At 44.9% G+C, this 27,905-nt stretch overlaps 1 protein-coding gene across 9 annotated transcripts in view; it reads right to left on the bottom strand.

The window, feature by feature from the left end:
• Positions 1-27,905, bottom strand: part of LOC117210891 (dystrophin, isoforms A/C/F/G/H) — a 441,996-nt gene that overhangs the window by 324,263 nt on the left and 89,828 nt on the right. For all 9 annotated transcript variants that reach the window (XM_033454312.1, XM_033454311.1, XM_033454305.1 and 6 more), the window contains one exon: positions 16,719-16,824. In XM_033454312.1, the coding sequence (XP_033310203.1) occupies positions 16,719-16,824 (106 nt within the window). The remainder of the gene's footprint in view (positions 1-16,718; positions 16,825-27,905) is intronic.

Raw genomic sequence — 27,905 nt, 5'->3', positions numbered from 1 at the left:
CTTTAAGCATCAATTATTAAGGAAAACAGCGCAGGCGTTTTAGAAACGAGTGGGCACGTGTCGGCGCCTCTCTCTCTGTGTCTCTCGGTGTCGATTGTTCTGGCCCCGAGTGCAACTGCACCTCGATTCCATTGAACGCTTCGTTACTCTCCTATACGAGGTCCGAGCCGATCTCGTACAATTACAAAAGTTTCTCTTATCACCGACGGTGCTCGTTTATCCGACGATCAACCGGTCCCGATTAACATCGGAACAGAAACTTTCTTCACAGCCGCGGTTCCGTTGTCCGCCGTGACCTTGCTACTTTCGACTTGTTGATTTAAGACACTTGTTGGTTTGCACCGTTATCGCGGCCACCCCTGATACGTGCTTCGACGAAGTTGCTTATAGAAAAAAGTACGATATTCACGGATATGTAGCAAGTATTCGAGGATAAAGAATGTCGGACCAAAGTACCGGCACACTTCGATCGACGAATACGCGAGAGATCATCCACCTTCTTTCACAACGTTTCCAGCATTCACCAGAGAGTAGCAACGTTCCGAAGAAGATCGATCGAAGCTTGTAAAACGAGGAACAGCCGTGCTATAGCCATTCGAGATTATCCACAGGTGGAGACATCCACACGACTTGCGATGTAGCGCACTTTTACGCGATCAACAGCAGAGAAGTCCACGTGTCAGGCGGCGCGACGAGAACCGGTCTGGCGACGAAGCCGGTGTACCCGGCTGCGATTTCCACGTTACCGGAAAGCGTCGTCGCGCCTCGCGTTTTCCACGCGTTTTATCGCAGACCTCTCGACCCGCAACGACGATTCACACGGATACCTCCGTGTCACGAGTGGAAAATCGTACGCGAGCAATCGTAGGTCGCGTGAAACCGGCCGATCGTCCGCAGTCGACGAGACGAGCGTTTTCGTATTTTCCGCGAGCACGTTTTTGGCGGCGGTTTTGAGAGCGTCGCGACGCCGTCAGCGTCGGGGTGAATCGTTCGTGTGCGACAGGGAGCGGCCGCGCGAACACTGGAACCAACCCATGCCTCCTCCACCACCGGCAACACAACCACCATCGACGATGCCGCACCCTCTCCTCCACTACCACCACTACCACCGTCGCCACCACCACCTCCACCACCGCTGCCGCCACTACCACCACCACCACCACCACCACCACCACCGCTCCTACTGCTACAACTACCACCACCGTTCTACCACCATCGTCCTTGTCACCGCTGCGTTACACCACCACCACCACCACCACCACCACCGTCCTACCCTCCATCACTACCACCCACTCTATCTACCACCACCTTCTTCTACCATCACACTATCACCAGCCACCATCCTTACAACCACCATCAACGGCGACTCCACCATCGGCGCAACCCAGCACCGAATTCTCTCTCTGTCCTTCAACCACTATCCATTGCCACCAGAGCAGCTCTACCGGCACCGTTTCTCTTGTGTAGGTGGAATAACCTCTCGTCTATCCCCTCGACTACCGGTGCACCAGGTAGATACTGACGACGGTACTACTATTCATCCCCCTTCTCTGCCTTTCTTCTACGCCCTCCAACTTCGAACTCTGCCATCCCTCGGATATACACCGTCGTCTACTCCCTTTCTCTCTCGTCTTCCCATCCTTTCTATCTTTCTAAGCCCCCCAAACCAGTTTCTCTCGCTCTTCCGTACTCTTCTCGTACTATCCATAGCCTTTCTTCTTCCAGGTACATCGAAAGGCTCGTGTGCGCCCGGCTGGCTGGTGCGCCTACGCGCGTCTCTAGGCCAGCACGTACGACACACGCGAACGAGCTGGCTCGTGCGTGGTATTCCGGCCACCTTCGTCGCGAGTTGTACACAAGCGCGTTAGGCGTGCGTAATTACTCGTCGTCGTCGTTACACTCACGACGATACCAACCACGACGACTACTACGACGACGACTACGGTGGTTGTATGTTAATGAACGCCAACCTACTCTGGTAGTTTCTCGCTCTCTGGCGCCGGTCGATGGACTTGGTAAAGGTAGTCCCGCGTGCAAGTTACGTCGTCCCCGTCGTAACGAGCGCGATTGGCGAATAGCTCGCCACGGGGATCGCGCGTTTCTCGCTACCGACGAACAGACATTTCGCCAGCTACGATTTTGTCGTCACAATGCGAACCGTTAATTATCGCGGGTCGACGCGTCGTCTCGCATGCGGTTCCGTCTAGGAAAATCGAATTCCAACGCGTGGCAACGTTTCGCCTCGTCGTTGCCGTTTTGTCGCCTATCGTTCGATCGTTTGCACGCCGTTTACGTCTTCGGTGACCGTGAACGATCGATGAATCGCGCCCAGAGGAGATCGAATTTTTGTCCAACCGTGAAACGAAAAGCCGTAAAATTGTAAATTGTTAGAGCCCGAAATTACGTTAAATTGGATAAATCGCGGAACAGCAGCTAATATGGACAAACAGCGATATCGATATCAATTACCACCGCGAAACTTGATCAACGTGAATTAAAGAAACAACCACAAAATGGCTAGTGTGTCGAGGCTAAATCGGTATCGACAAAACGCGGGACCAGACCAGCCGCGCTTCCGCGTACCTAATAATCCTGTATGCAAACTGCAATTAACTGGTAGAAAGTTTAATTCCATCGTACGCGATCCGCGCGCTATTAATCGTCGTAACCAACCGGTCGGATATTAAATTCTGCGTGGAAATGGATGACAAAAATAACTGTTGCGTTACGTGGAGTGACAGACGAGAGTAAACCGAAGAGGAAAAAAGAAAGGAAAAAAGAAAGAAGAGAAAAAGGCAGCACGCGTAACTATCGATTGACCGAAACGCGCGGATGACAGGTTGAAAAAGCGCCATTTCGCGGTTGTCGAAACTGATTTCCGTGGCCAACGAGGAAACACTGCGATCCGATCGACGATCGCTCGTCTTCCATCGGCAGACGGTAGTAAAGTCGGGAGAAAAGAACGTCGACGACGGTGTTCGTTTCGGTAATGCTTTTCCGCGGAATATGGCTGGAATATTTCGTTCGTCGACCGTGAAACGTGGGAGGGGGGAGGGAGGAGGGTGGAAGAACGAGCGAAATTGCCGAAATCGTCTATTAGCCCAGAGGAAACCGCGCGCGATGTTTACCAAACGTTTGATAGGTCTGCAACGATCGTTGCCCTGATCTAACCGTTTATAAAATTGGAAAAATTTCGTAGGAAAATCGAAACGTTGATATTCCGGGATAGGCTGATCGTAGTTTATTTCTATGGTTGTGTAAAAAATTCATGGTATTTTTATAAAAGCTCGTTCGATCGACGATATAATTTTCATAATAGACTTTTCTTATTTTCTCCCAACTCATCGCGAATTCTCCGACGCTGTTGTCGGCGTACAATTTCCTCGATTTATAGTTTGTAAATTTAAAATTAGAAAATCTCGGTGTTATTCTTTGCTTTCGATCGATAACACATTGGTAGCGTGATATCTCCGGTACTTTGCAGTACAACGAGCCGCAAGGTCTCTCGTATCAGAGAGTTCGATAAGTACACGCTGGCAATTTTTCCATCCCATTGTTGCAACGTGATTTACGTTCTCGTGTTCCGCGAGTACGGTAGTCTCATTGAAAGGGACACAAACGAAATGGAATAAACGCAAGTTTCGATCGAATCTCCTGCGCTGTCTCTCTGCCACTGTCTTCTTGCCTGCCACTTCTCTCAGTCCGAGACAACGGAATCGCCCACTTACATGAAATATACGGCCAGGCAATATTTCAAGATCTCCTGGCGTAATAATACTATCGTACTTTCTAGGGCGTTACAGCCGGTACGGCGAACAACCATAAAAATTCAACGAACGAGATCGTTCCTTGCCGGTGTGGAACGTTATATGGACGAAGTTAAGCACCGCGCCTATACGTAATCTACCCTTATCTTCGCCAGCAGATTCGAGAACACTCTTATTCCGCAAAATGGTTTTCCTGTAAATCGTAGAAGAATCGTTCCGGGCGCGCGGTGCGGGATAATCTCGCCTGACCGGTACAGCTAGCGATACTAATTTACCGCTCGTCGACGCGGACTCTCGTCGAGAACACCGTCTTGCAGGCAGAGCTTTCGAGTTTGCGCGCCTCTTAATTTTCACCAAACACGCCTGCTCGTCGCACGGTCTACCTTCGATCGAACATCATCGGCGATAAAAGCGAAGGAAAATAGAACGAAGAAAAAAAAAGGACGGAGCACGAGTACCTCGAAGAAGATCGTTACGGCGATTGGATTACCGTCACGGAGCAATCTATCCCGGAATATTAAGCAAAAGATTACGAGTTTTAAAAGTTGTACCGACTCTGGAAAGTTGGACGGTGTAAAGATACAAGTTCCCGTAGCGCTATCGAGCAAAGTAAAACGCCAGCAAGGAAGCCCTTCGATAATCGCATCGATGATCCGAGCGAACGCAGCATATTTTCGCCAATCTGACAGAAATTTGATAAAGGAAGATTCGGGATCGAACGAGGATTTAGGTTGAACGTGTCGAGCGTGCATAACGGTGGCTCGTTCGTCCGAGGGAAAATCGTTAGCATTATCGCAATTTTCAACGACTTTTGACGAAGTGCTCTGTCGTGCGTTGGACGCAGCGGCTCGCTCGTAAAACTCATAACCGGGACATTCTCGTTCTTTAACCCTGCCTCTTCCCTGTCTCGGAATCGTTTCTGACTCTACGTGAAAAGAAACTTTAATAACTTCCTTCCTTGGAATTCTTTTCTCGCCTTTAATGAATGTCCCACCGGAGGGTGGAAGCCTCGAGACGCACCGAACGAAGGTAAGCTCGTTAACGTTCGATTCGTTCGCAGGCATCGTGGAGATGCCAGGTTAGGAAACGCAGACCGGAAATGTACGCCTTCGGGTAAGTAGATCTAGAGAATCGGACGTTAAGTTATTAACGTACAGCATTCCGTTCGGCCACGTGTTCAATTTCGTTTCCCTATATCAACTTGAATAATTACTATCTATATTAGCTCCCTGTAATGCCGACACTTTGAGCAAGCGTTTCCTGATAGAATCCTCCAACTTCTTGTCCTATTATTTCCCTAAAATTTCATTCCAATCACGGATGACCCATTTTTTCCAAAATATCATATTTCGTCCTGCGGACATCGCAATCCTGCGCGGCTATTTAAGAATATTTTACACGATTACGAGAGATCTACCTCTTTCATTTGCGATTCAAATTCTTAGAACGTCGATCCATCCGATTGCCAGATAACGCTGCTGTACACTCCTCGACGCGCAGACGAGCAAATGGATCAAACAAACGAGCGATTACGCTCTAAGCAAGCAAGATAATCGGGCATCGAACGAGCCCACCACTTTTCACGCGCCACCAATTCCCTGCGTCGATCGACGTCGCTTACCTATGTTTTACGCGTGTAAACGCGCTGTAATAAATTCCGCTTTACGCAGAGGGCGCGCGTTATATTGTAATTTCCCCGCAAATGCGGTGTCGGCTTTGGAAATCCGGCCGGGATATCTCTCTCCCTCTCTCGCTCTCTCTTTCTCTGTCTTTCTCTCCGCCTCCTCCTCTCCATATCTCCTCTACTCTCTCGCGTACGCGCCGGTGATACGAATAATCGGATTTTCCATGGTTTTCAGCCGCGTTCGCACTCACCGGAAGTGCGAATCGCGATACGTCCTGGTGATGACGGTATTGTTCGCATTTGCCAGCGCGAAAATCGCACGCGCGATCCAGATGCATGGATTATAAAATATACGAAACATCCGGCGACTGAAACGCGACCGGCGAGAGAAAAGAATTGTTAAGTAGCCCATTGGTAACGAACGCGATAAACGCGTTTGCATTTCAATTCTAACGTGAAATGCGCGGTAAACGGTTGGCGAAGGCGAGAAAACAACGGGACGAGCAGCGTAAAACGCGTAAAATTGTATTTGAGGCTAACGGTAGGGCGAAGGGATTGTTGCTGAGGGTGCAACTGCAAATGGATAACGTTGGGGACGGACGACCACGTCTTTACGCTATTATTTTCGCTGTTATTGGAATTAACTACTATAGAAGACGTTGATATCGATTCGTGTGATAGTCGTTGGCACAGGCAGAGTTGGAACGATTTTACTCTTATTTATTTCGATATTTCGATATTTAGAGAGTTTTGCGATCGGTTTTGTCAAGGATCTCAGGGTAAGTAAAATTGCAATCTTGATCGTCCCAAGAAATTTCTTCGACGTTTAAAAGCATTCGTAAAGGTGTAGGAAAAAGGTACTAGACAAAGATTCGTAATCGTGAAGCCATCCCTTTGGGAAGGCCTTGTTTCCGCGCGAATTAAACGAACATTACGCTCGATGCTTCTGTTTTGCCACGAAACTCATTACGAACAATTCGGACGAGTCTTTTTCCAATCAACATTTATTCCGCGGGTATTTCGATCCCCTTGGCCCGCGTCCCGACAAACTTTAGGGTCGTCTACCGGAGAAAAGAAATTATCCTCCTTTGAATTTGTCTACTTTCGTTGCTAGTCTTCTATTTCAGGGGAACAGAGGATAGGGAGCAAAGAAGCTTTCTCAGTAGACTTCGCTTTTTTATACCGTTCTGATGTGCCTTTGACTCTACCGCAAAGTATGTTTATCAGGAGCAAACCATCATCGATACAATTAACAGATTAACGAAACTACTCGTAGCTCGAAACGTAAAATACAGAAATTCTGGAATTAATGGAGACTAATACAAATTTTTAAAAACTAAAGAAAATACGTCAAAGAAATATCAAAGACCAAGATTATTCGCAGATATTTCGTTTCGTCCTTTCTACGCTCACTCTGTTATTCTCGTTTCAAAAAAAGCGTAAGAAATGTTGCGTCGTATAAGCGATTTACGACTGTCTGCGAGAACAACAACCTTGCCATAGTATATATGGACCAAAATGGAACGTCCAAGGTGCAGGTTGTTGGTTGAAACAATCTCCATAATAAGAATAAGTAGCAATCGTGGGACATGGAATGAGAAGGCTATGAAAAGGAACGAATAGGTAGGGTGTGTACGAGCTTACGTTGCTTTACAATCTTCTTCTTTCCCTGGCCGCGTAAAGTAACATAAAACGTTAGTCGGCAGAGGTGATTCGGTGATGTACGGATAAATGTACAAGAATGGACGTAACGACGCGATTCGAAGCAGATGTTGAAGAATGCCAGAGGAAAATCCATAGATCAGCCGGTGACGAGGAATCAATGGAAAAAGGGAGAGGAGGGGGCAGTAAATAAAATATATCGACACGCAGCCATTCCCGTGTACCGAAAGCAAATTCCCCAGGAGTATTTCCTTGGCTGCCGTATCGGAGACTGCGTGACGTGAATTATTAAAGTCGGATCCACAAGAACGCCGGTTGAAAAAACGAAGAAAGAGAGAAAGAAAAATCCTGCATCTTATCCTAGATATCCTCGATCGAAGATGCACGTACCATCGAAGAAAGGTTTCGCGATCCGTCGGTTTTCCCCCCTGGCCTCAAATACCACCATACGTCTTTTCCAATCGTTGACGTTCTTCTTTTCCTCTTTCGTTTTCGTGATTTGTCGCTGCACATCGACCGTTTAAACAAAATTTGAAAATTAACTATCCCAAATCAATTTTGTAATTGATACGCGCGCTATTTACTCGACGAACGTTAACAAAAGTATATCGCCAAAGATACGAATCTCTTGGCCAGGGCCGAAACACGATTTTTATTTGGTCGTAGGAAAGTAGCTATAGCGAACGATGCAACGACCAAGGCAAGGCCACGTCGAGATACTTGCATGGAAAGGAGCGCGTGCGAGGATGTGTAAACGTCAGACACACCCATGATTTATGACAACCAACGAAACGGTTATGTCGGAATACTTGGGCTCCGAAAATGAAAATGCTCGGATGACGCGCCTGTAAAATTGCCTCGGATGCATTTACTACGTGACGGGAATAGAACCGGTGCACGTTCAGCCCTACCACTTTTTCTATGGAATCCCGTGATACGGCTAGAAAAAACTGCGAATCGACTCTGACATTCCGTAAAGCGGCTCCCAAGTTTCATACTTCTACGCTCTTTTGTCTCGAGAAACGAAGATATTTAAGACCGAAGTAACTTGACGGAGTTTAAAGCGAGGATTTATGCGGAAAGAGCATCTACTTTGACTTTGCGAGCTTGTAGTACTCACTGAGAGATGTAAAAAAATGTGCAATCAAGATAGATCGCGAAGCTGATCGTTTGCCGTTAAAAACGCAAAAAATGTTACATGTGTGATGTGTGTTTCTATTTCGATGGGAAAATGACATTTGCGAATTCGGTGCGATCATGCGTTTACCATTCGCTTCAAGCTCGCAACGTTGTTTCTTTATTCGCCACAAAATATGCAAAAGATTCGGACGATTGATCAGACAGTTCCATTTAAATATCGATACGATGAATACGAAATTCGATACATCGAGATGATTGATTCTAAAACCTATGCTGATCGGATATTTTTGGCTTCTCTCAGCAAACGATGCAGAGGTTGGCAAAGTTTTCGACTCGCATTTTCTAACGTTCTGTATGCGGTCAGATTACACGAAGACGTTTTGAATTCTCAAAGCTGATATCTTGAAACTGTTTGAATGGCGCAGCTTCTGACAAATGGATAAATCGTGAGGCTGATACTACGTGGCCAGTCAGACCTCTCGACGTGAATCCATCGTGTTTTTGTTCGCGAGATCACCCGAGACTCACCTTCTGCCAGAGATCCACTGAAAATACCTACATTCTCCGGGAATCGAACGAGATTTCCAGCAAAGCCGAGCAATTCAGAGTTGGACGCGTTGGATGGATCAAGAGATCAATGAAACCATGTTTTTGTAAAGAGTGTAACGTGACCGGTTTAAAAGAACAGAAACGATTTAAAAACCTAATATTCGCGCCACTTCATAAATCACGATCTACCACTTTTATATCGAAATACAATAGACGCAAAAACGACAGCGTTTGTAGCCAGGTTTTCCATTCTTATCGGAAACGTTCTTTACAATCGGTGCCATTAAACTTTAAATATTACAGGTACGACGTAATACTTTCCAGGCTGAAAGAACAATAGCAGCGGCGGTTGCAGCGAAATCACCTTAACCCAAACTAATACGTAGTCTCGCCCACAAATTACATTGTATGCGATGGCTTGTCGTTCGGGAAACCACAAAAGTTTGCGAGGCATCAAAGAAGAAAATGTGTCAAAAACAAGCAAAGAGAGAGAGAAAGAGGCGTGGTGTATTTTTAAATCCAATTAGCTCGTTAACGTCGTAATACAACTTCGACCATGTACGGAACGACGAAGCTCTGTCTTCTGGCGGAGGTAGAGCGAGCCTTTTCGAGAGAGAAAAAGCAATCTTCCCAAACAGCGACGCGTTCCTTAAGCAACTTCGCTCTCGTCGTGTGTAATGGAGGAAGCATAATGTCTCCATCAACGATTTCCCATTATGTTTGTCGCGGCTGCTTCTTCTCCACTCTCGTTTTTTCTTCCCTCGAGTTCCCATGCTCCGCGAAACGTGCAACGAAAGCGGAAGAAAACGCACCTCCGTCGTGGAATAAACGTTCCTATTTGCCTGGCAACGAGTGCTCTTGCGTCTCGAAATGCGTAGTCATCGTCGACCAAAGGGTTTCGATAGAGAACGGAATTACAATCAAGATGGTTTAACAACTAATTTAAGAAAACTATTTCAAAGGAAAAATTCAAACTTGCGAACAGAGATACCGCGTTCTTTGATTCCGTATTCGCTTTAAACATTGATAGAGCAAATGTTTTATAGGCGTCTAACGTTTGACGTATTTATGTAATTCCGTGTAGCTTAATGAATTTCGAAAGCAAAGCGCTAAAGCAGTAGCTGAAACCAAAGGGATTAGATCTTCAACTTGATCCCTCGACGATCTATTAATCTTCACTCTTAACACTTTCTCGTACACCGTCTCCGGTAGATCGACTTTAACACGCGAAGCTGAAATTCTGCTATATCACACAGCAGAAATAAATCACGTTAAAGGAATCTGATAAGAGTAAATGAAACAAGGGCGTAAACAGACACAAGTTTATAAACAAACAAGGCGAATACGTAAATAAACAACTCGCGAAAGCGAACAAATCGCGAGACTTGGAACCGACTAACCATGTGTCTCGAATAATTGACAATTTACAATTAACGTTCTGTATCGAATAACAAAACTGCCTGCTTGAAAATCAAAGAGCTCTTCTCTCGTTACCTGAGAGCCCGAGGCGAAAGGGTGTCAGCGGCTGAAACGTTCCGGACATACTTCATCCTCTGAGAGGAAGCGAAACACAGCTGGCAAGCTCTACCGTTCCCCCATTAATTGACATAATTAAGCAATTAGGCGAGAAGCCGGAACGCGTACTGATACTTTAGTCGCAATAAGTTACCTAAAGTACGTATAATTTGGGAGATATGCAACGCTCTTAAGTCGCCATAGATTCGGGGTAATTGCGAAGTGGCGAGACGACCAAAGTGGTGTGGTAGCCGTCCCTTATACGTGCAAGTTTTGTCCAGAAAAGTACGTGAACCACTTCTACACGAACGAGAGAAACAGTATTTGTAGCAGGAAGGATAAACCGTAAGTGAAACTTATGGAAAGTACGCGTGGACCGAGATTCGACTCTGAATCTTAAAAAGCTTACGAAAGAAACGTGCAATTAAACAGGTCTACCGATCTAAGAACATTGATATCGCGCTTCGAGCGAGAATAAGATATTTTCCTACCGTTTGCAACTCGTGTTTACGCCTTCCACGTGGTTAAACGTCGTTGTTTCGAACAGCGAAAATACTTCGTCTACGTTGAAGGGAGAGGAATAGCGTCGAACTTTGTGGATGGGCAAATTATCTTATAGCGTTTGCCACTCCGTTTTCTGTTCTTTTCTTTTGCTCGTTTGCGTTTGATTTGCCACCAGAATAAAGATTACAATTATTATGATCGAAAAGGCTGGACAAACACTCGGTTAATCAGGATAGTGGACAAGACAATAACGGACAAATGGGTATCGATGGCGAGTGGACGTGTTTATTCGGTATCAATCGCTTCTGTATATTTACTTGGAAAATACAACATCGTGTATATGCCATATTCTACTTCGTACAGCTTTATTACCAACTATATCTTGTGTTTTTCTAAGCGTGTGATTTTTGCAAGGTTTTTATACGATGTGCCATTTATCACGCGAAATATCTTTCAACGAATCATAGGGGAGGCTATAAAAGTTAGGTCAATCGTACTTTTCCACTCGGTGAGTCGTCAAAATTGAATAACCCTTGGCTCGCGAAGCGAATGGGTACTTTCCAAGAAGCAGAGCCTCGCTTCATCGACTCTATTATGAAACATCATCCGTATAAAGAGAATGCCAAGTTCTGACTTCCTCGCAACAGGTTGCGGTTTTCGCCTATCAACGCGTCTAGCGTCTCATTTTCGGAAAATAAAATACATCGGCTCTTTCGAGTATATTAGTACAATTTCTTCTACCTTTGTTTCACGACTGTTTTTTTTTTTTTTTTTCAGCACCTGCCTACAGTCAACGTAAATATTGCAACTATACAATATATAAGTATTTTTAGGAAGCTGATAATCTTTCTTTTGAACTGTAAAAAACAAAAAACGGGGGACAAAAGGTTGTTTGCACTAACGTTAAAACATTTTTTACCCTCTACCGGACGGACTAAGGCGTTGAACCGGAATTAAGCAAACACAGAAGCAACAAAATTTTAACGAACCAACGTGAAAATGACCGGAGCAGTTTCATCGGCAGATTTGATGAAAAAATATCGAAAAATCAAATCGGAAAATTGGCTTTGACACCGGAGGCTGCACGTTACGCAACCGTAAAATTCCCTGAAATATTCTTTCGCGTTGTAATGCTAAAAATCCAGAACGTTTGTAATGGGCATGCGTGGACTACGTAACGCGACAAGAATAGGGTGCGTTATTGGCACGGTTTATAGCCAGAGGGATGCGTGCACAGTACACGTGTATTCGTCCTATCGTGGTGCACACGTGGTGAACACACGCGTACACAGAAACGCTGTCGGCTTTGAAGTGGCTCTTGCCTTCATTCCTGGGGTACAAGTCGGTTGCTATCTCGCACACCGTCCTATCGCCATGGTCGACGGATGTGTGTCCCAAAAGCCGCACGCAGGAATGCAATGCCGAGAGGCTTCCGAACCGACCTCGAGAACGCACCGTCCGTGCTGCATTATCGTCAACCGAAAACGATCCGACCAGCTGTTAACGCGCTTGTATAATTGTTGTTAATATATCCGCGATTTTCCATATGCCGTATGAAGCAGCTCGAATATGTAGGAATCTGTTTATGCAAATGGAATGGTTACGCCCAGAGAATCCCGTACACAGTGAATTTTGATAAATACACGGATGTGAATATCGACGTTGTTGTTATTTCTCTTTCACGGATTTGGAGGCTGCGTGAATTGGAAATTGCAGTTGCAAATATAATAAAGTAAAGGTCGCGGGCGGAAACAGCGTGATAGACACGTTTCTATTGATTTTCCGAATTTAACGAACTGTACGATTAAACGGCAGAGCTTAATACGACGTTTAACGTAACAAAAAAAAGCAACTAGTTTCGAAGCTGTGGATCTCTTGATAAAAATATCTGGAAAGTAAGTTGAAAAGTTTCAAGAGGTGGAAAAAGACGCGTTCCGCTTCATCGAACGATTTTGTTAATACGACATTGACTGACAGCGGAACGAACTCTAAATGTGTTTCTCTGCGAAAATTAGGTAACGCGACCTTCTTTTCCTGTAATCTTGAAAATATTATGCCAACGATATAAATATTTCAAATCGCTAGTAATTTGAGTTCTACTCTCGGTTCTAAAATGTCAGACGTTCTATTTAATTTTAGAATCATCTAATTGATATCTCCTACGTATAATCATGAATCGAGATCGTGTTATAATTATTTTGCACAAAGAACAGAAACTATATTCGCTATTCGATAGGAAATATTTGAGGCAAACGATCGCGAGTCGCTTTACATTCTTACAACACTCAGTCCCGGAGACGATTTCACACCTGGAGTTAATTTGCCTTCCGGTTTCGCCAGACCCGAATCTGCCACCCTATCCAGTTAATAGAAGGGTTTAATTAACGACACGGAAGAATTTAATTCCGCAAGCGAGAGTTTTGGCAACAATGCCGAAGGAGATCAGGTATTCGATCGAGCGACGCCAGTTTCGCGACACGGTTCAAGACAATTCGTGGAATTTCCCTCAAAGAAAGTTGCATCGTCGACTGTACGTAACTGTCGGGATAAAAGCGGGGACAATGGCTTATCTCGAGACATTTTCTATCGTTTTTCGTCTCCCTCTGGTGCGTTACTCGTCGATAGTCGCGAAAGTATCGACGACGAATACGAAATCCACCGGAAAAAGAATCAACGCCACGTATATATCAGCCGATTGCATTCATCCACGTACATCTGTCTGAGAAATAAACTGGTACGCGATATGAGAATCTGAACGACCATTGTACTTTAAGACGAAGCGATACTTTCTGGCTGAAACGCTAGCTTCGATGCACTTTGGAGCCTTCGAAAAGATTCCACGGTAATTTTACGCGCAGATAGGAAACGTTTACGTAAAGTAGAAGGGAACTCTGAATGTTTCATGAAGTCGTTTTTGCACGGTTAACTTTTGACGATAACATCGGACGTTCCTCGCGTATTTCTTTTCTCCGAGAAACGAGAGCACGACGTTTAATAAATTTCAAGTGGAATCTTCGCTAATCGCAGATATCGTATTTGCTTTATAATCGAATACTCGCAACGTCGAATGGTAATGTAAATCGGTGCATCAACGATGGAATATTTTCGATTTACTTTTAATTGCAAAGAAATCTTAATATCCGATTTGTTCCTCTATCCAATTTCCTACCTACGAGAAACGAGACGCACGTGATTAGTGGTTCGACGTATAATATAAAAAGTTAGGAGCGCGTTTCTACGTAGAAACAAAGTAGAAGAAGGGCCGGAACGATTCGAGCGTATAATACAGGGGATGCATAGAAGAAACGGCGGTGAAACGCGAGAGCGTTAGCATGTCAGTGTTTCGTGCTGGTAATTAAAGGCTGCGAGGGAACAGCAGCACTTCGGACTAGGTGGGCATTTGCCGCGGTTTGATAACGTGACCGTTATGAAAAATCTGCTGTGGAGAGGTTGGCCGAAATGCGGCCGCCTTTCGATATACCCGAGGTTGCCGTGTCGAGCCACTTCAGCATCGGTTCAATCTCGAGGAGGCACGTGCACGCCAGCCAAGACGGAAAACCAGACATCGGGCTGCTACCCGTAAACCGACAGCTTGCGAGTACGAGCGATTTTTAGATCGATAAAACGGCCACCTTTTTATTTTTCTATGTACCGCCGAACGATAAACTTGGCCAACTTTGGACGCACAATTTTTCTTCCTAGTATATACGTTCCGATCAAGTTAAAGAGAGACGAATTACAAGTTTTCACCTCGATGTCGCAAGTTCCATACGAAGTAGAGTTTTTACAAGGATATGAAGTAGCGTCACGACACCGAATATTCTTTTTTTCCTGTCCATTCAAATTGTACTAGATTGTCCTATTATTATTGCACGATCGGTGTTGTACACTTTATATCGAGGAATAAGAATTTCTTCGATCTCTACCGTATTATTCATCGACGTCGTGGAATTATTAATGCAATTGGACGAAAAATTCACCGATTCCATGAAAACGACGTATACGATTGCCATACTGCGGATGTTCGCGCGTATATACAAAACTTGAAGATGCAAGAACGTATCATCGGAAAAGATATAAAATAATATGTTTCAAGCGAAAGAAAGAAAAGACGCCGGATTCGTTAGTACTTTCTTATATCTACGAAAGACACGAATTTGCGTCAACATCCATGATTCTGATGATCACGCGAAACCAAGACATTTAATAGCGTGAAATACGGTAAAAGGGGGCGCAGGTGCGATTAATAAGAATGCTGGAGAAGAAGCGTAGCTTGCGACGCATAACGCAAGAGACGGGAACCAACTGGTTGATAACCCTTTCTTCCCTATTTCACGCAGAGTGGGCGGCCTGCTGAAAACAATGGACGAAAGAATCGTCTGGCTATAATGCACGGGCGCAGTACCAGACGGGACTGACAAGTACCGGCACGCTAATATAGAAGGAACAATGCGACATCGGCGGGAGAGAGAGTTTTCCAGGGCTCTTGAAACAATTAACGGCATCGCCGTTAATCTCCGCGCTCGACCCTCTATTGCGTCAATCCGCGCCAGATTCGCGGGCATTTAAAAAGTTTCCAAATCAATCGGATCCCTCGCCTCGCCCCAAACGGTTAGCCGAGCTAATTTCCAATCCACCCAGATAGACCAAAGAGTCGTCAATTAACGGCTGGAATTACCGTTGAGAAAATATTCGGCAGTCGATGCTTGTCGAGTGATCGAGAATCGACTACCAGCGTTACGGTATGGAAAACGCACGTGAAACGATCCGAAGAACTCGCACCGTTAGATCAGCACGCTCGATGCCGCGTAGAAAGTCGATTGCGTGTGAGATCTTTAAGAATCGAGGAATCGTCGGAGTTTAAAGATCTTGAGAAAATGAAACCGCGTCAATGCTTTGCCATTGATCGCTTCCAGCACTGTTATTATATGACTGTGATTACTATGATTATATAAATTTATTTATTTATTTACTGATTGCCCCGTACAGTTATATCGTTTAATTTAAGAATATAATCCCAGAAGCAGGAATATAATCATTTTCTGAGCATCCGTTTTCACTGGATCATTAGACTCGCAAATTGCTGGTCTTTTCAATGCATTCGTAAATCGTTTCGCTTCGATAGAGCTCCATCGAACATAGAAATTATTTGCCTCGCTTTCAAGTGCCGATTAAATTAAAAAAAAAAAAAAAAGAAACTGAAATCTCGTAAACGCGACGGTAGCCGACCAAAGCGAAGGCAAAGAACGACCGTCAAAGTGTTAAACGAGAGTAAATTATTTTACTTTATTTTATATTTCACGAGTAAGAGCTGTCTATAAGCTAATATTCCTACTATATCATTAGGACGATGTTCGGATATCCGATCGCTTATTACGGAATCAAGTTGCAGGTAGAAGAAAAGACAAATTGACGATTTCATAAGAACATCGCTGACAGAGGAGAAATCCTTTGCACGCGATCCGTTCAATCGGATGTAAGAAACGATTGAAAAGAACGGCTTGGAGCAAGATACTTCGTATAATAAGTAGCTGTCCCGTGGAACAGATGGTTCAATTTATTACAGACTTTGGTCGAACAATCAAGGCCGATAATTAAACTTCTGAAATTTGCCGGGGCCTGAAAAGTGCTTGGCAAGCAGTAACCGTGCACCCTTATCAATTGCGACGACAAAAACTTATTAAGGTCGTTGGCTATCGATACGGATATCGATCTTCCGCGATGACGATATTCTCATTACCAATCTCGTCCTACGTTCGTTTCACGATTTAACTGGTAATAAATTATCACCTGTCCTAACGAATAGCGCTCGTAATTCGAAATACTTGGCAATTGTAAGCTGTGAATAACCGCGTAACGGGAATTAGGTTGGAGCGTGTGGAATTAAATGGAAACGCGAAATAAAAGTTTCTGAAAGCTGAAACGGCTTGAAATAGGGGAAAAGAGAATGAGCTTACCTTTGCCGTGCACTTGCTGTCTATTGGTGTCCGCACGCAGCGCTTCCGCGGTGTGCACCAGCTCGTCCAGCTGCGGCTTTTTCTGTCCCAGCTCTCGTAGGACATCCTGCGCAAGCAAACCAGACATCCGTGGATTAATATCGCCCTTAAAACGTTATACCTACGATTTTCAAAATTGCATACGTATTAAAATAAAGCAGCATTGTTTCCTCAGTGTTATTTACTTCTTCAGCGAGCTACGAATTTCTGAAATTTTCCCCATTTTTCAAGGGGAACCGGATTAAAGGTAAAACGTAAAATTCGACGATGAGCTGTTAAAATCGTCGACAAGTCGGATCGCAACGACAGGTTCGAATTTTTACTTTATGAAACGTTTTTTCGGACTTTTATCCAGGAAGGAGAAAAAATATTCAGAAATATCGGCGAAGCGAGAACGTTTCCATCAAACGTTCCGCGAAAGCTTCGGGTCGATCACCTGTTTCTGCCTCTTCGTTGTAGCTGCTTTCTGCTACACGGGCCTATCGATCGGTCGTAGACATCCTAGAAACCGAGCTACCATTTTCGCTGTCCATTGTTACAAGCACAGGAGCGCCGGCTTTTTGAAAACCTAATTAGCATATTGCGAACGAAACGCGTATTATTACCCGGCCCTGTCATCCCGTGTAATTATGCCGCGTAATAAAATCACGCGAAACGACAACTAATTAAAACTTGTCGCTTTATATTCGATGAAAGATACAAATGCAGATGACTTACTCGCATCGTTGTTACTTCTCGATGCGAAAGAGTAAACATCGAGCAATAACGAACGAACGTCAAACCTTTCGAACAGAAAACGTGACCAGAATCGGGTATATTTTAAGATAATTAAAAATATAAATTAACGTAATGGCATCGAACGGCGACGCAAGAGACATTTTCTCGCGAATGTGAATAAAAGTAGCGTACGATAAAAAATAAATAGATTCGTCTGAGAAATCGTAGATAACGTAAAAAGTATAGCTTTAAGATAAAAATGTTACTAATCGCGATGTTCGTTACTCCAAGCAAATTTTCTCTAGCGTGATAAAGCTAGACAACAATCTCTGAATAAAATATGCAAACAAGCGTGTACGCTGGAAGGAGCTACGAAAAGCTCAGAGCTCTTTCCTGTACCTTACGCGTAACAAGAACCGAAGAAATTCGCCTTTGTGATTTTCTAGTACACCGTGCGTCAGCTTCGATCAATGTATGTACGTACTTATTTGCCGTTGACAGGTACGATATTCTCGTCACTCGCGTTCAACGTTCGCGTTCTATTAAACGTCTCGTTCATCAAAAGAATATGAAAGAAGAATTAAGGAAGAAGAAAGGTAAAACAGAGTGCGAATGTTCGAAGAAGAAAGTCACGGTGACGCGCGGTGGCGTATTCAAAGGAAAATGTTTACCGAACCAGAGGTGTTCTGCGGATTACGAAAACAATAACCGTGTTAAGTCTTGCTAATCTGCACCAGACCGAGATAAAAGGACAAGCCGAACGACTGGCTGCCTCGCGCTTCACTACACCGAATTCTAATCCTGTTCTCGCGTTCTCGCCTAACGATCAAATTAATTTTCCTATGGTCGACTAACCGTGAAACGTTCAAACTCCCTCCGTTCCGCGAAAAGGGAACGCTGTTCATTTAACGTCATTACGTTTCCTTCCGTTGGTAACGGTGAACTGCGCGATGAGAGTGGAATTCAGATGAATTATGGACCGATTACCAGCCATGGAAAAGCAGGAATTCAAATTATTCATTCGCCTCGTTAGCGAATCTCTTAGCTCGACCAGGTTGAAACAACACCGCGTGCGTGTACTGTATGGCGTGGTGTATCGTAAAATTTAGTTATAAAATCAACGAAGGGAACGATTTAGACGACGATCGATATATCGAATATCTTAATAGTCCCCGAGGAGAGCGCTTTTTATTATCGGACAGGCTCGTCCAATTTCGCTCGATGCTGAACCGACTCTTTGCTGGCTACGTGTCGTCGAATTAACCAGATCGGCCTGGATTACTCGGTTAATCTTGGTAATCCGTTTTCTTTCTTTTCGTCGATAGACGATTCTCTTTTTCAACTTCCTATCGAGCCGAATAGTCAAATTATCCAACGTGCTCTTTGATGGATTACGAGTCAGGATTTTATACGAAACAGATGCATTTTGTTGATAATTTATTTATCGGAGAGTACGAGTTAAATTGTAACTCGATCGCCAATATAATCGAAATCGATTTCTTCGTTAACTTTCAGTTCCGTGATCGTAATAATCTCTGACTAAAGCATCCGATTAATCGATCGCTTGGCTTTTCGCGAGCTCGGATATTCTTTAAGGAGATCGATCGTTCGTTTTTAATCCGAGCATCGTGCAACCACACACAAACGAAGTTATTTATAAGCCTCGCGTGTAATCGATCGTGCGTTACTTCCGTGTCACTGGCGGCATGGAAAACTCGCCGGTATACGGAGAAAGCGAGGCTCAAGAAAGCTCGACGGGACTACGAAAATATGGAAACCACCAGACGTCCAGTATAATGTATGGTGATGCATCGCGTCGTTATGTAGATACAAAGTTAAAGACGAGAGTGCTCCCCATAGACGTTGGATAATGGCGACTTCGTCATGCGTGAAACGAACTGTACTAATACCAGGTGAAAATGCGACGCGATTTATGGGTCGAGTGGCGCGAAGAGAGCGATGACAAGGACACGTGCACAGTCGAACTTTACGCGGACGTACTTTGCCCGCGTTACGAAACAACGCTGTTGTTATTCCGACATACCGCGATGACGGTGAGTACACGGTCATTTTCTATGTATCGCAGTGTTACACAATGCAGTTGAATCAATGAATCATGCGTTTTCCTGCAGTTCATTCATAAATCCTTAGGTCGTGGTATTATCGAGAATTTCAATTCGCGATCTCTGGAGTTTTGAGGTTCTGGAATTTCCGAATTCTTCGCGAGTTCTCCAATATTCTAGAGTTTCCCGACTCGCAATTTTTCTAATTTCAGAGTTATCGAATCCCCGATTTTTAGAGCGTTCTTAGAGTCGGCCGAATGTAAATTTTTATAGTCGTCGAGTTCTCAATTTCTAGGTCTCTGGAATTCTCCAGTTCCGAGTTTTTTATTTTTCACGGAATAACGCATACTCGAACGAACGTGGGAAAACTTTGACGGTGTGTTACACCGTTCTGTACTCGCGTCGAGTACTCTTGGCGAGGTGTATCGCATCTGTCATTCTAGTCCACGTTAATCATCTTTAATACCCGCCACACGATCCTTCGTCCCATTTCGATATTCTTCGATGCTTCTCCGAACGAAAGAGATATCGTGGACGTTGGATCGAAAGGGTAACCATAGTTTGATCGAACGCTACGTTCCAATTCGTTGAAAAGGCAGCGGGCAGTAGGTTGTCACATTCTCGTCTGCCAGTGGTAACAAATGGAAAACCCGTAGGATTTGATCCGTTGAAACAGGAGTCGCGGGAATTTCAATAGATACCCGGTGGCCTCGAACATTCTGAATGTTATCGTTCACGCTGGAAAAGTGATATTCACAGCACCTCCTGTCGCGTCCATTTTAATCCGCTCAGTCAACGGACTGGCTGCACTTCCAGCTACGCTTTTTTCTGTATTTTATTCACCTCTCACCCCCCCCCCACTCTCTCTCTCTCTCCTCTCTCTTTCCATTTCCTGCGTTTGTTTAGCGGTGCACGTTACGAACGAGGCGCAACGCGAATGTAATCTTAACTAATGTTCGCGAAACGAGAAGAAAAAAGGAAACGAGGAAAGAGGAAAAAATATAATACGCTTGTCCGGCATCAACGAGTCTGTCTCGACTCTCGAGTTCGCCCTCGTGTTCCTCGTTTCTTCTTAAAAGAAGAGAATTATCGTTCATCCTTGACACGGTTAGTTCCCTTTTTACGTAGCGTTATTACGCCATTAAGTTGATACACGTGTGAAAAGTCAGCGGGTTCAGACACACGCGTAATTGCATTTCCCTGGGCCGTCCTTGGCGCACAACAGGCAGCATGCAGCTCCAGATAAGTCTGGAGTAATTAACGCGCGTCGCCGACGTGGCTAAATCGTAGGAAATTTCGCTTTGAAACGAGAACGCACCGCGCCAATACGCTGATAAGACGCGAGTCGACGCGCGATAACGTTTGACGAACAGTTACAAACCGCGTTTCAAAACGCGTACCATCGTTCGCTCGTTCCCTTTAATATCTAACCGCCGTAATCTGCTTGTCCGACTATGCAAATGAAAATTGACACTGTCTCGGTTTTGCCAACGCAAACGCTATTCGTTGATTTCGCGGCCCTCGCCAAGTCCTTCGTCCGTCAGAAATGTGTACCCTGCATTGATTTCCTAATGTTCGCTTCCATATTCGTTCTTTCGTTGTAGCTTACTCTCGCCATCCAAAGCGCTCTGTTATCGTTTCATCTCTCGGTACCTTCGCCAACCCGCTGTCGACTACAGTTTCCGAGCGCATACTTTCCTTCGAAACAACGCGAAACTAGATCGACATTATTTTCTCCGTTGCAGAGGCTAAATAAAGCAGGCTACGCCAAAGTACGTCGCATCGACCAGGTAACAACGATCTCCTAACGATTCTCTCTGGCAAACTCGAGTTCCGCTCGAATAATCACGCTGGGCAAAGCCGACGTACACGTCTTTTCCTCGAATCCAATTAAACGGTAATTGAAAGGAGGGAATGGGTGGAAGAGGATGCTGTCTTATCGCAAGAAGAGCCGTACTTTTATTCTCTCTTTCCGCGCAAAGAATACTCCTGGTCCAACGGACGTAAGACAAATGATCGGTTAAAGTCGCCCTAGTCGCCTCGAATAACTTTCCCAGCTATGAAATATTCCCTCATAAGCGACGCGTCCTACGCCTACCTTCCTAATACCGTCCATTACCAATGTTGCGAGGTCTGAATAACCGTCGCAAAGTATGGAAACTTACTCGATCAGTTGGTGCATTATTCAGCGCAACGCTCTCGAAAACATATATACGGTGCCCCTTGATTTCTTATGCCAGGTACAAACCGGGGCACAGTGTCACGCGTGAAAAATATCGGCAAGCAATATCGCCTAACGTTTGTTCGTGACCGACGCTTGATGAAAGCAATGTGGCATCTCAATGGGAAGTGGAACAAGGACGACGTGGGAAACGTAGAACAAGCACGGCGGAAACCGTCGGTTTAATCGTATGGCTGCTCTACTGGACGAGAAACAGCCGCTCAGAGGACGCGAGTTCTACCGACAAATGCTCCTTTCTTCCACGCGTGATAATTTAAGGTTTGCAGGCGGAATGTTCTAATTAAAATAGAGAAATGTCGTGGACAGGATAGGTTATCGTGGCATAAAACGATTTGAACGAGTTTTCAGTCCTTGAACAAACCAATACCAGAAGTGGAAAATTGATTCGGCATTAAAAAGACAAATATAGTTTAGTATATAGAATATTTTACTATATAATAACAAATTCAGCCTGAGTTTTACGCAGGCGATGGCCAATTAATGGTCCGCAATGAACACGATTGCACGATGAAATCAAAGTTATCGATCGATCGATCGTCTTTGTATTCGGAGACTATTATTTGTACAAATTATTTTAAGCGTGCTATCTGTGTTTTATCGGACTATCTTGGTCTGTCTAGAAAAACATTTGACGATAGTCATTCCAGAATCACGAATCGGCAAATGACGCAACGCAGCAGATGACACGCAAAACTGTCAGAGAAAATTGAAATAGCGTAGTACACGAGGACTTTTTTCGTTGCTCCGTATAAATTATGCGAACATCGTGAACAGCGAACTTGGCCAACGTCGATCGATCATCGCACCGGCGTGACGGCTCATTTTTAATAAAAAGAGTAACCATCGTAGACCTGCATTCCGTACCGCAAGCGAAGAGGGGACGATGTCGACGTTGTACGCGTTAGTCTCGTTAATGGAAACGGCAGTGAAGCAACAGAGGAGGAACAGCCGTCGCGTACAGTCTTGTCAGCGAAAACTGGACTTAACGATATTAACAAACACCGTTCTGATCTCTGTGAATCTCGTGGAAAGCCCCGGTGGTGTCCTTCCGTCGACAAAGTCCTGCCGTGGCAGAAATCCGTGTACGATTACGGAGAGAACAGTCGATATGCACGCCAGCCGAGGTCACGGCCCATAATTCACCCGAGTCGATTAAATAAAACGTCGCGTCACAAATTTCACAGGTCGTAAAGATAATTCATAAACGTGCCTTGGCTGGCTATAAACGATCACCGTTTCGCTCGCAATTTACGGCCAGCAATTGCCGTAGCAGGCTTCTTTTATCAAATTTTGTTTAATCCTGAAACGCGTCCACACGAATATTCACAGCGTAAGGTAGCAGAAATTTACGCGGATGACGAGCGATCGAGAATCGAGCGAAAAATCTGTGTTGTGTGAGAAAAAAAAAAGAGAAAAGAAAGAAAACACGTCTTTGTCACGATCTAAGCATAAGACTGTCGAGAAAAAGAGAAAGAGAATTTCGAGAGCTATATTTCGGCGTTATTTTATCGTTAGATACACTGCCTGTCGTATTACCTTACATTCTCGATCGAAATTCTCAAGCAAAAGCTCGAACATCGTAGTTTCTTCTTCTTTTTTCCGACTATCAAAATCTTCTAGGTGTAGAGAGATTACATTCCGATCAACCTTGAATCCCGTTACATCGTTTAACCCATAAAAAGAATTGCTACAAGCGAGCAGCCAGTAAGCGCGCCAGCAGGGAGGGCTCAACAGCTTACGGATTGATCGATAATTAATGCGGCCCGAGCGTGAATTACCGTCGCCAGGAGGGGAAACGTACTAGTCGGCCTGTTTCTCTTGCAGTTTCCCTTCCTAGCGGAACTAACGATCGCAAAGTTGCGAGAATAACGAGACGTGGCTTTGAACGTGGCGTAAGAAAGTTACGTTGTGGAGGAGGATAAGACGAGGCCGAAAAACCAGCAACACTCGTCTACGTAGACTTTTACGGTCAACGAACGAAGGAGAAGAACGAGGGAGAGAACATGCGAGCGTGAAGGGTAGAAGCCAGGTTGTGAGAAAGAGGCAGAAAGAAAACGAGAAGTTGAGGTGGAAATAAAGAACGTGAAGAGAGAGGGGGGCGGGGCAGGCGAAAGAAAGAGGAATTACGGTGTAACAAAGAGGATATCCTTCTAACCCGGAGCTAACGTCTACAACGGGGAAGGGAGAAAAAAAACTCGGTGTAACCGGCATGGTTTTTGGTAAGAAGATTTTCACTGACGTCGTTAATTTTCTTTTCTATTTTTCCGGTAAAGCGGTTCGCCGAGGCTCCGTTAGAAAAGAGGGTAACGTCAAAGAGTGGTCCGGGGAACGATGTTATTGCATTGCGGCCAGTAAAGAAGCGAACGAAGCACCAACGAGGAAAGAGGGAAAAAACGAAATTATCGGGCAACGGGATTCGTGGCCGTAGGATTTATCCCGGGAGAACGCGACCTCGGGCCACGGACGCGTTCCCCGAGTTCCTTCTCGGACAATATTCGCGCGAAATTCGTTTTACCCGCATCAAAGAAAACGCTGCCCTCGTTTCCGCGATAGATTCGACTTAAAACGAAACCGTCTCCGCTTTGAAGATTTGGCTTGTCGATCGTCCGACCTGCAACCTGCGAAGATTAGAAGGAACCAGGCAAAAACGAGACGTGGAAGAACGACGTTCGCTAAGTTGGAATACGCGTTTTAACGCGTAGAATTTTACGCATTGGTTTACATAGTAGATCCTTACGTCTCTCGACTTTCGTATCATGTTGATAGAATGTCGTCTGTTCGACGTATGCGGTTCTAACGCAAAGTTAGTTACTTAGTTCGTAGAACCAGCTGAGTGTGTATTTAGCGAGTAAAATGCGTTTCAATGTTCGCCAACGCAAACCTTTCTTTTAAACTCGTTAAAGGTAATAAACGAAATTAGAAAACCGAAGAACAACCCTCTTGAAACTTCGCGCGATTACGGGGCAATGCCTGGAAACGGGAAACGCGATTTTTTAATTGCATTCATTCCTGGGGACTGAAGTAAACGACGGTCCTGAAACAAGAGAAAACAGCTGCCACTTTACGAATCGCTGGTTGATATTAAGCTCTGTAATTCTCCCGTGTTTCCTTTTACCTACTCGTCTGTCGAGGAACAACGTCGCGCAGGCAGGCCAGCAATAAATTCCCGTACCCGGCACCGTCATTAAGCCCGTTAAATGCGAGCAAATATCAGTACGCGAGGCGGTTGCGATTTCGTCGTCGCGACTCATCCTTTTTCGTGTTCTTCGGCGTTCGGATGCGAAGCATAAATCGTGTACTTACGTTGAATCGAAGTTGTAGAGTGTTGGTACACCCGGAGAAGCTACTCGAGCTACCCGATCGTGCTTCCTTTCGATCCATCGCGCTTACACACACTTTACACGCTAACGAAACGACTCCGCCTGGCTTTTCTCGGTTCCGCGCATCGTTGTGTATTCTCCGCCAGACAACGATTCTCCTCTGGTTTATTCGCGCGAGCAGCTTCGATTCCAACTCCTTCGTAACTCGCCCGTTTAGGATCGTTGGACGAAAATCACGCGCGGTCCCATCGTTTCCGCCGTGCGTTTACGCGCCACTTTCACCGCGAGCACGCGCCACTGATATTTCGCGCGCGAATTTATCGCAATGCGTCCGAAAACGTCCTCATTGTCGCTGCTCTACCGTCTCCCCGTAAATCCACGGACGCACGAACCGTAAACTACTGCAATTCGACAGTGGTCGTCAAAAAAAGAAGTCGCAAACAAAACCCAGTTTTGCGATACGAAGTCTGAACGACGTGTTTACGTTCGTCTCGTATAATCTTCGATCATCGATGTCTATCTATATGCGACGTTTTCAAGGTAAAACGAGTGACCTACGGTGACCGAAGACGAAGACCAAGGATCTGGCCTTTTATCGTTATTTCAACCTTGCTCTGAACTTAGCGTACACGATCGACGATACGTCGTCATTCTGGGGCACCTTGTTTAAAGCCGCGCAAGCGAGAAACGTAGCTGCGAAATCACAATCTCGGTGTCTCGGTGGATATCTTTGTTTATTTTCTAGTTTCCTGTGTTACAGGCAATTTTACGATTAGATTTGGAAATACGACAAAGCAGAGCGGTTCGAATATTAGAAGGAAGAAATTACCTTTCGCTGCGAGGGAACTGGAAATGACGAGCACGTCAAACCGCTGACTGTCAGCCAGTCAAACTGCGTGGGCCTCTGCGGGACCAGTCGAGGTAACGGATAATGCGGCTTACCGCAATGTCAAAACTTTTAAATGAGTACCGACAAGACAGGTATAGAGCGATGGAAAATTGGAGGATATTCGAAGGGTGGATATCCAACCTAACGACTCAACGATGACGAGATCAATTTGAATTTCTTCCGGATAACAGATAAGTTGGAATAGTAGGTTGGACATGTAAATTTCCTCGCTATCGATATTCCATGAAACGGATATTAACTTAATCATCCGACCGATGCTGTTCTAATCGAATTTAACCGGACAATAATTATACGATATTCCAGATAAATTATTCTATACAGATTATCCGAGCGCGGTTTTGCGCGCGTTATCGAATCGAATCGTTTTTGATTAACCGTTTAAACGAAATGCTCTCGGATCAGGAAGTTTGATGCATGAAATTAAACGCGGATGTTAACTTGCCAGTTTATGAAAAGGAATATTCAAGCTGATTAAAAATAAATGCAAACTAGACACGATATCGCCAGATAATGAAAATGTTATAGATAAAAAAATGTAATAATAAGAAATTATACTAACAATCGAGAAATAAATCGGTCAACCGAATCATCGTTTCTTTATCGCCGCGTATTCCACTGAATTTCGACCAAATACAAAACCATTGATCATCGATAACGAGTCGAAGAACAGAGGGGGCAAATGAATCCTTAAATCCTTTCGAACGAAATTAGGACTCGCTGTTGGGACTAAACCAATTCGTCCGCGTAATTCGATTAAAAGGAGAAAAATCATTCCTCTTTCGCGATTTAACCGCGCGACGAACAAGAACGATCGAAACAACGGGAAAATCAGCCACGATCCTTCTTATCTGGTGGAAGGGAGGCCGAGTAGGGCGGTTGCGACTCGTTTCACCGCATCCATTCACGAAGAGACGAAGAGACGAAGAAGAGCACGAGGAACAGAGCGCGGCAAAGAGGAGGAGCAGCGAGCCGGCCAGCAGGCTGTATCGATTTTCGTTTCGTTTGCTACATATTTCGTTGGCCGCATCGTCGGCGAAATTTCATTGGCGCCCTCTCGTCAAAATCACATTATCGGATTCACGCGCCGATAACTAAACTACGCGTTGCGTTGTTGCACGCCACGCCGTGAGAAACGCAAGAGACGAGATTCGTCGGAGAGGTTCGTTAGCGATTGGCAAATTAGCGCGGCAACTTCGGTTATCCGTGGCCCCGACAATTACCACGCGAATTCCTCATTAATGCAAGTATAACGAACGCGCCGATACGAACAGTTTCGTGGCCTGTTTCTTTTTCGGATACCTGCACCGTTCTCCATTCGTTCACCCGGTACGTATATACGCGGAATGTAAATTAATCAGAAAGACGGTTTAACGATTTCGAACAACGAGCACCGGTGCGCGTAACGATAAAGCAGAACGTTAATTTGATATTATATCGTGTAAATAGTTTACCAGCTCCGGTACACGATTGCGTCGTCGAATTAATTGAAACCGCGGTAGGCTGCAACGACGAGTGTTTATTCCGAAACGATCACGGTTTCGAAAAATCTTGAAACTGTCGGTGATTTCTAAATTTTTCTGCGGGCTGTTCGCTTCGATTCGTCGAGCAATGCAGTCTCGTTGCGATCGATCGTTGCCTCTTCGTTCACATACTCGTCGTTGATGTAAATGCTCTTACGTTTATTAAACCAACGAACGAACGTAATCAATCTATGGAGGAACGCAAAATGGCACGAGAAATACGTTCAGAGAAAATGAACAGCTTTACGAAAGAGAGAACGGGGGACGACGAAACGTGGAACCAAATAGCACGACTGACGAATAATCAAAATTTTCCTGGTTAATAAAACATGGCCGTATGATTTTCCAGCGCGAGTATTTCGATGGAAGCCCGCCG

This window comes from Bombus bifarius, unplaced genomic scaffold (assembly GCF_011952205.1).
Source record: "Bombus bifarius isolate JDL3187 unplaced genomic scaffold, Bbif_JDL3187 scf7180000008213, whole genome shotgun sequence".
NCBI lineage: Eukaryota > Metazoa > Arthropoda > Insecta > Hymenoptera > Apidae > Bombus > Bombus bifarius.
The sequence above is the reverse complement of the archived record's forward strand: the minus strand, read 5'-3'. Positions and strand labels throughout refer to the sequence as shown.